Genomic DNA, 9,922 nt, shown 5'->3' with positions numbered 1-9,922 from the left:
GGAGCCCGTGAAAAAAAACAGCTTAAGGAAATCAATTCCGGTCTTATAGGGATGTGCTCCTTCCAGGGAGCAACACTTGGGTACCGTTCTTTCGGGACTCTAATGAGTGTCCTTTGAGCACAGTAAGCATGTTTCCAGAACAGAAGCCTGGCCCCCTGTTGCATCACTCGCTGTATTTGCCAACCACTCCCCAAACAAAGTTCTTCTGTGTAAAATACACTGGGAATTGTAGTTCTTGTTCATTATTGTAGTAACAATGTAGGCATGTCTTGGCTCTATTAAGAAATCAATCTTTACAGAGAATAATAATCCTTGCCTACAAATAATATACATATATATTGACTGTGCAAAAAGTGTAAAATATTATAGTTATATGTATAATATTTTGATTTGGTTGAAACTGATTTGGAGATGAATAGTTACTATAGCCTAGACGTCAGGCTACTTGGGCAACGGAAATCAGATTTAAGATCTTTATTGGGTAACTTTCCATCTAAGGCTTAGGTGTGTTGGTGTGTACACTTGAGGAGACGTTACATAACCCAGATTTTCAGCACCCAAGTACCTATTTAGCTCGCAAGTCGCTCGCTGTTTACACTAGTGGTCGTCACATGACTGACTTCATTTCCCGGCAATCCTCTTGACGCATGCGCAATACGCATTGTCTGGCAGTGGTAAACAGACGTCAGAAGGGAGTCTTCGCCTCGAGTCAAAACAAAACAAAAAAGAACTACGATGAATGAATATTTCGACCACCAGAACAGCCACAAGTTGAGCAAAACTAATTACTGAAAGAGTGAAAATCCAAAAGGAACCTACGGAACCATTTTTCTCTACTTTTTAAAGGATTTGTAAACTCCGAAATAACTGGAGTTAGCCAGCTAGGTGGCTATCACGCTATTTTTACAACTACGTTTGGTGTGTTTGAGAGTGCAGCCGAGGTGAAACGTTACGGGTAAACTTCGAGAAACCCTGGATTACGAACTGTGCGTCAAAGTTCCAGCGGGACACCGACTGATTGGAGTTAAAGGACATTCTAGAGGTTTGTGTCCGCGCCTGCATCGTGCTGCCGCTGTTTCTGCCGCCGCAGCTGCTTGTGGAGAAACATGGCAGATGGTGACACGCGCGTACCCACAATGTGGAGTAGCGTGAAAACCTGAACCAGAAAATCTGACTTTGTGATCGAATTACCTCCTCGCTTTTTTCTTGCAGACCACCATGATCAAACGGTTCATTAAGGTTTTGCTCCCAACATTTATTTTTGTCCGTCAACTCAAAAACGTAGCATACGTTAATGCAGTAGCCAAAGAAACAACATCCCACGTACTGTTTTCACTTATTTACAGCAGTTAATGTGTAAATGTTTAGATAATACTATTAACTTGAAACATTGATACTTTTATTGCTAGAAGATCCGTGATGTTTCACGGAGAGCAGTCACTTATGTATTGTTTATTCTGTTATCATTTAGCTCTTGTTTCCTAAATTCTGATTCATATATACATATATACACATATAGAAATCACACATTTATGAACACATTTGTAACTATTATTATATTGGCTCTAGTATTCTATTAAATAATAATTATTTTTCCATGCGAAGGAACGAGACTGCTCGTTGTTTACAAGTGCAGACCGGACATCGTAAACCTATTCGGTATTTTGTAATAGTGACCCACTGTGGTAATCCTTATTTGTTGGTTCTTTGTAAAGCTACATGTCTTTCAGGGCTACTCCTTAATTTTTTTCAGTGGTGCAATTTAAAAAAAGAAAAACTGCATTTGAAATTTCATGTAGTAATTTGTCATGCTTTTACAGCTAGTTTTTAATTTGGCTAGGTTATTAGAAACATCGCGTCTGTTTAAATTCACATGAACAAACAAATAATACTAAATTGAGACAAATGTATTTTTTTAATTTAAAATTTACTATACTGCAAAATTTTTCACTTAACACTTAACGTGGGCCATCAATCACATTGGTTTCTAATTGCAATCCAGATGTTGTCGTGCATTAGTCCCTTGCTCCCCTTTGTTCTTTCACACAAAGGAACCCTCATCCCAGCCCTCTTTACTCTATGTAAATCGGAAGGTTTATGATAGTTACTATTAAGGAGATTATTCGGGTCCCCTAATCTCCAATCTCGGGATTAACTGCCGCTATATTGGTGTATCCAGATTATTGTCTCTCTTCTATTAGTCCCCTGAGTAGGTGAAGGAATATAGCATTTTTTTTGTTTGGATAAGCAAGTTTACATTTAACTCTGGTTATACAATCATTCACTTAGACAATCCAGCCTAACTTCTCTTTGTGTATAATAATAGGTGTACATTTTCACTGTTCCTATTCAACTGACCCTCTTATGTAGACATTTTCATTGGGATGTCCAAACATTTCTCACCATTATTTATTTTGTGTCATTATATTTTAAGTGTTGTCTCTTAGTTGTGTACATTTGGGATAGGTGAGAAGGGTTAGCAGACGTTTCTTTTGAGGAAAATCTCTGAACAAAACCTTACAATGGAGGACCCAAAGGCACCAGCGATTGACCCAGATTTCGAGCCACAAAGCAGACCTAGGTCGTGCACGTGGCCGCTCCCCAGACCCGACATCTCAGCTGTCAAACCCGAGGGGGCAGACGGCCCTGAATCCGCCGCGGGAACCCCGCCCGCGGACGAAGACAAACAGGAGCAGCAGCAAATCATATCAGAGCCTGAGAAAGCTGTGGTCTCAGAGGGAGGGGCCATAGCCGGAGTGGGCGGAGCTGCGCCCCGTAAAGGGTCTTCCAGACGCAACGCGTGGGGCAACCAGTCGTACGCAGACCTGATCAGTCAGGCCATTGAGAACTCGCCGGAGAAGCGCTTGACCTTGGCACAGATCTACGACTGGATGGTGAAAACTGTGCCTTACTTCAAAGACAAGGGAGATAGCAACAGCTCAGCGGGGTGGAAGGTAAAACAGTATTTAAATCAATTATTGTTTTGTGCCTTGTTAGAAATGACAAAGTCATGCTGACCTGTTCAGTGTAGTATTCTTACATTGTGCTAACCTATATTGTAAAAACTTTTAAAAAATGACAAGAACACGAATACAGTGGTTGAACTAACCCCCCCCCGCCCTCTTCCTTAGAATTCAATCCGCCACAATTTATCGCTGCACAACAAGTTCCTGAGGGTCCACAACGAATCGACGGGCAAGAGCTCCTGGTGGATGCTGAACCCCGAGGGGGGCAAGACGGGCAAAGCCCCGCGCCGCCGCGCCGCCTCCATGGACAACAGCAGCAAGCTGCTGAAGAGCCGCATGCGTGCCAAGCAGACCAAGAAGGCGGCGGCGGGCCTGGGCGGTGCCGCGGGGGGTGACGCTGACGGCGGAGCGGACAGCCCCAACTCGTCCCAGCAGTTCCCCAAGTGGGGGGTGAACAGCGGCAGCCCCTCGTCCCGCGGCAGCCTGGACGACGGTGACATATGGACCAGCTTCCGCCCACGCACCAGCTCCAACGCCAGCACCCTGAGTGGCCGGCTCTCCCCCATTGCGCCCGGCCAGGAGGACGAGGACGATCTGCCCGAAGAGGGCCTGTTGGGATACCCGACGGGCAACCTGCCCCCCACCCTCACCGAAACCCTGATGGAGGAGCTTGACCTGATTGACGGCCTGACCCTGATGACGGGGCAGCAGGGCGGGGCCAGCCCCAGCACGGCTCCGGCGGCGCCGCCCACCCCCCTGCCCTCCGCCTCCACCCTGCTGCCGCGGGCCTCCGGGTTCCCCTCCTTTCCGCGGCTGCAGCCGAGCCAACCCCTCTCAGGCCCGCCGAACCAGGCCGGGGGGCAGCTGCCGGGCAGCCAGTGTGGCGGCAACAACAAGCCCTCAAACTATGGCAACTCCCTGTTCAACCCCGTGCCCGTGGCGGGCTCACGGGGGGGCGGGGGTCACTACGGCACCCACGTCCCGTCCAGTCTGGAGGCGCTGCTCACCTCCGACTCGCCTCCCCCCAGCGATGTCATGATGACCCAGGTGGACCCACTGATGCCCAGCCCGGGTGGCGGGGGCATGATGGGGATGGGGGGGCCCGTGGCGGGCGGGCGGCCCAAGCCCGGTCAGCTGCTGCTGGGGAAGGGACTTGAGCCCAACAGCGCGGCGCCCATGGGAATGCAGTCCCAGCACCACCAGCACTCCCAGCTGGGCCTGGGCATGATCCTGTCGGGCATGACTCAGGACTCTGCCCAGCTCTCTGCCCTCAAGGCCCAGCATGCCCAGCATGCCCAGCTGCCGGTCCTGGGGCCTCATCACGGGGGCACCGGTGTGGGTCTGCCGGGTTTGGGCCAATTCGGACCACAGAGCTGCTTCCTGCCCAGTCAAGACCGCCTGCCCACCGACTTGGACATTGACATGTTCACGGAGAACTTGGACTGCGACGTGGACTACATCATCAACAGCGACCTCATGGATGGAGAGGGCATCGATTTCAACTTCGACCCCATAATGCAAAGCGGGCAAAGCTACTCTGGCCCTTCGACCACACAGAGCTCCGCCCATAATTGGGTACCCAGCTAACTTCCCAGCACCCCCTGCGGTGTTGGCAAGGTGTGCTGAAATTACACCTTCAGGTTCTAGCCTACTAGAAGTCAAGTCCTCTACAGCGACACCACACTTATCCACCCCCATGTTTTCCCTCTCTTAGTAACTCACTTCCTGTATCTTGTGCTTTGTGCCGGAGATTAATCTAGAACATCAGCAGCTACACATGGAACACATTTGCCTTATTGTGGCAAGTAAGGATCTCCATCTCACAAAATGAGAACCCGAAAGTAAGAATATCACCTGGTGCATAATGTTCTTCATCTCACAACTGGCTGGAGATCGCAGGCAATTTCTTCATTTTTTAAAAATGTTTAGCTTTTTTTTTTTTTGTACTTTCGAGTTTCCCTTTGGACTTAGATGCAAGGAGACCTCTGACATTCATGTCACGTGCCTATCCAAGTGGACAGTTAGGGGGTCAACCATGCATGAGGCTTCCCCTGGGTTGGAAAACCTGGAATTTTTGGGGGTATTTTTGGAGTGTTTTTTTGGAAGAGCATGGTATAATTTTTGGGACGTAAAATGACAAAGCACAACTAACATCTATAAACTACTTGAGGTAAATACAGAAAAATATGACTTTACCAAAGTAGTTTTAGGATGAATAAGTTACATCTATTTGATGTCTTTGATGTTGAAGGTGGAGTGGAGAGTGTACAAGGAAAAAGAAGATAGCCAGTGTTTTTGGACATTATTGTTAGCGGTGAATGATTAACGACTTCGCCATCTTTGACAAGAAATTAAGCTTCTGTGTCTTTATGGGGGAGCAGTGTTCACACACAGGAAAAGACTGTGAAGATGCAGCTGGACATTTCCACTGACCAAGGCTGAAATGTTAACATGCTCCAGACCAGGTTGAGGGTGCATGACAATACATTGGAATTCGCCTGTTGGCCAAACTTAGTTTAGTGTGTTTGTTTGGTCGTTTGGTGGTACGATGCTCGTTTCTGTTTCAGCGAAGAGACAGAGGCTGCAGAATAACTAATTTCAGTGGTAATTCAATAATTTGCAATAATTACAATTTGGCATTCATTAATCTGCTCAGTGTGTGCTAAAGAGCAGAGTAGATATCACTTTGGGTGCCCCCCCCCCTCCTTTTTGTTTTTAAATGTACATTTACAATTAACAATATGAAGAAATGTCAAACTTTAGTTTTTTTGTTTTTTTACTTACAGGGGGCATTCAAAGGTAATATTATTTTCCAGCCAATGATTTGGTTGGCTGAGTATTATTGTTGTTGAAAGCAATGAGTCTCTACTGGTGTGGTGGTCGCTGGGAGGTTTAGAGGGGCCAGATTTGGCTACGGTACCTGGGAGGGTTTCGGCAAAAGAAGAGACTAAATCCAAGTTGAATAATTTCATCGGGGTGGGGGGGTTGTGTGCGTGCTATGCAGATCATTCAGGAGAACCGGAAAGAAATCTTGAAGGAAATAGTTAAGATCTCTTCTGGAAGGGTTTTGCTAAATGTTGTATCCCCTCAAACAAGGGAACCCAGGGCTTCAGATGGGAATGTTTTCTCTCACTGATTACACTTTGTTATACATACTAACACAGTCTTTTTTTAATACATGAGTACAAAGTGTGAGAAGTAAAAAAAAAAATTTACAAAAGAAAAATTATATTTGACTATAGTTTAATATACAATTTAGATGGAGGTTATACGTGAAATATTAACAGATATGAATATATTAATAATCAGAAATCTTTTTGTAATTGGAGAAAATAATTTTAGATCATTTTAACGGTCATTTTCTATATATTCTTTTATTTTTGTAAAAGATGAAATGCATGTAGATTTTATACATAACCAAAGGAACACTAATAATTGCAAGGCAGATAAGAGGGTGCTTGGAACAGGTATTTCAGTGTAGATAAGCTTGCTGAGTGGAGCCTGTTCAAAGAAATCTGACATTTTAAAGGATTCTTAATTTTTTCAGACAACCAAATCACTTTTTGATTTAAATGGCATGTTATAAAAAGGTCCCAACACTTTTTGGTCGCAATTTGTTTTTCAGTAACTTAAACACGAACCAGCCACTTTTTCGTGCAGTATGGAAGCTCCCGAAAAAAAACATTAACAAATGTGAAAACGAAATGAAACTACTCACATTTATAGCGATGATTTACTAATTAAATTGTCGTTACACCCTTTTGCTTGCAATGTTACGTTAAATGTTGTAAGCCGTTTGCCCCATCCAGCTGTTTCATGTTCCATGGAGCCTGCTGCTAGAATGGACTGAACTATTGCTCCAGTCACAACCCAGTGGAATATAACGTTGCAAATTGGCAGTTACCCAATTTTATGTGTGGAATGTCTGAAGACCCGTATCACTTTACGAAGAGCTTTACGGTTCTAAAAGGAAAAATATTTATGTTTGCACCAGGATAAGGAAGTCGATTGGTGGTTGGGGTATGTTTCTTGAAAACAAGTACAGTTACAGAAAACAACAACATTCCATTGACATTAAAGAGGTTTGGTTGTCGAAAAGCACAATTCTCCTTTAACAAATGACAAGCAGGTGAGGCGAGGGGAACTGCATATGTGAACCAGTTTAACTTGATTTTTCCCCAAAACTACTTATTTGAGTTGGCTTGCGTAATTTAAATCTGCAGTAACTCTTTGGGTTATTCAAACAGAATAATGGAAAATATGTCCTTTAAAGCTGGGGTCCTAAATCCTGACAAAGTGGTCATCCAATCTGTGTTTTGGTAAAAGGTTGATGAATGTGACTATTCTTAGTGTCATAGAGCAATCAATGCATGGACTGAAATGATCGTGTGAAGTTGACCTGGTTTTGTACATTGACATTGTTTACAAACAAACTCATGTTTGTAGATCTGATACAGCGGTTGACCTGAACTCAAAAACCATGTTATATTCTTCAAGAATTGAAAGTAATATTAGTATTTAAAAATGTGTCCAAACATTCATATAGAAACTAACGCTCCCAGCTGTCAGGTGGCAATGCTATTCAAGGTGATTTTCTTTGTTAAAACACAAGACTGGAAACCAACAGCCCATTTCCTTGACCAAGGAATACTTGGAATCCTGCCACCTTCAATTAACACGTTAAAACGGAAAAGTAGAAATTCATAAGACAGACGTATACGAGACCTTTAGTCATGTATTTCATAATGACAGTCTCGTTTAAAGTTGTTTAACTACCCACATGGAACACTAAAACATGTCATATCATAGATGTCCTTTTTCATGTTGTCCTTTTTTTGTGTTAGGCGGGAAGTTTGTATTTAATTATTTGTTGAGTTGTATTTGAATTTTCATTTTTTTTACTGTTGGTTGACCAGATTTTCCTCTGAAATGCATCCTAGAGATAGTCGGACATCGTCATTCATAGTTTCACTGTAACCATGTGAATACATAGCTGTTCATTTGTACAAAGCACTCTTTCTCACAGATTTTTCTATTGATCGGTGCTAGTTGTCATTCATGACACACCTGAAGAGGGCCATATTGCTACCGTGCGGATGTAGATTCATTCAGGGCCTTAATTCATTCTTATGCAGCGCAAGGATGTCTTGAGTACAGTTTGTGGTTAGTTAAACAGACCTTTTATTCTTATTTTTCATTTATATATATATATATATTGTGATCCCCCCAAACGTTGTCACTTATAATAGCTAATAAAATAAATTAAATGTAATTTGAGGTATTTTATTAATCCAGAAATCTAAGCAAAAGGCCATTATTTTACCGGGGGCCCATTTGATTTACGTCTAATCAACTTGGCCGCTGTGATTGAGTCATAGCATTGTTATGGTCATCGGCCAGGTCTTTGAAATGTATTCAGCCCCTGTGCATCTTGGGATTGTGTGACTGTTGAACAAGAGTGACTGTATGGAAGCAGGTGTGTCGGGTGGCGGTGTAACTGAGCCGCTAGGTTGACTGAAAGTGTTCGCGGCTGTGTTTTTAAAAGCAGAGGGTTACGCGCGACATTCTTTTCCATGGGCGATGTATGCCAGGCCATGTCTTGAATGCTGTTCTGGTGTTCCCTTTACGTTCAACTGCAATCATGGCCTTTTGGCTTTGTGTCCCCTATTTCCTGTCATTTCTCTCTTTATAGTTTTCTTCAATATCTTTAATACTCTGTTTCATACGATAAATACTTTCTTATTTTGAAATAAAAAAAATGCCCCCCACTTTGGTGATACAGTATTTTAGTAGGTAAACAGGTTTGAGTACCTTTTTGCATTTTTTTTTAAGGGGTTGGGGGGGGTTGTTGGTTGGGGATGATGAGTTGTGCATAGCCGATATGTGTTGATTACTTTTGATTAATTTTTATAGTTTGTCTCCTCCCAATCTCACTTTACATATTGTAAAGTCAGCCAGAGATGATATTGAATGCAGTTCTGGAAAGTGGAAATAAACGTAATCTGTTTAACTCATTTGGCATGAGTCATTCTTCTGTCGTTTTAACATGTCGTTGGTTGGCCAGGACTCATATTCCTATGATCCAAGGACGTCATGGTTTCAGAGAATATACAGTCGCGACGTCAGCCTCTGAGACATTCTGTGTTTCAATCATTAGTGTGCAAGGCCTAGAACCTGCCACTAGAGGGCATGCGTGTATGAAAAAAAGGATTCTCAAATGTTCCTCCAGAGACGCCAGTCACTTGTTAATGTGGTGACATGGTATGATGCCATCCAATAGCAGCTACCATGTTTTAATCATATGCTTTCACAAGGGGACCCTTTGAAATGAACAATGGATACATGTAGGGCATCGTCTTATGAATTATTCAGGCCACTTCTGCAACCTGTGGGCCGGTTATCTGGTGGGAGCAGAATGTTGGTTGGAATAAGCAAAAGCCAAACCTAGATGATTCATCTCTCGTCCTGTCTCTTATCAAGACAGAGTGGGTTAGCCCCTAAAATCACGCCGACTTTGCCCTATTTCAGTGGCAGGCATCCTCAAAGGAATTGGAAGCATCTAGCCCAAATGACCTCACTTCAGTGCCAACTGTTACAAACACGATAGGCCTGCTTCGTACCACATTGCACAACAGCGCGATGGGTTAATTGCGGAGTTCTCAGTAAAGTGGCTACGGGGGTCAGGGGATAAGAAGGGAACTTGGCCCACGCTCAGGGATCCGTGATGAGTTGCTATCAGACATGCGCAAATCACCATGCCATCTGCCCCATCTCCGAGGCCGTAACAAACCCAGGCTGTTTCCTAACCCCAGTCAACCAACCAAGACAGCCATCCTTCAGATGGTTCACTACACAGTTCTTTTTCAATAGTTATATTTCCAAGACATAACGGTATGAATCAGCTGGGTTGCTTGACAAATGGAATCCCAGTCAATAAAGGAATGACACAGTTGATA

At 43.8% G+C, this 9,922-nt stretch overlaps 1 protein-coding gene across 1 annotated transcript; it reads left to right on the top strand.

Moving 5' to 3' along the window:
• The first annotated feature begins 674 nt into the window (after positions 1-674).
• Positions 675-8,980, top strand: foxo4 (forkhead box O4). The gene is made up of 2 exons (XM_010902525.4): positions 675-2,954; positions 3,132-8,980. The coding sequence occupies exons 1-2, from the start codon at positions 2,523-2,525 to the stop codon at positions 4,551-4,553; spliced, it is 1,854 nt and encodes a 617-aa protein (XP_010900827.2). The 5' UTR covers positions 675-2,522; the 3' UTR covers positions 4,554-8,980.
• The last annotated feature ends 942 nt before the right edge of the window (positions 8,981-9,922 follow it).

The sequence above is a fragment of the Esox lucius genome, chromosome 4 (genome assembly GCF_011004845.1).
Source record: "Esox lucius isolate fEsoLuc1 chromosome 4, fEsoLuc1.pri, whole genome shotgun sequence".
In the NCBI taxonomy this organism is placed as follows: domain Eukaryota; kingdom Metazoa; phylum Chordata; class Actinopteri; order Esociformes; family Esocidae; genus Esox; species Esox lucius.
This window is presented reverse-complemented; position numbering and strand designations above follow the sequence as displayed.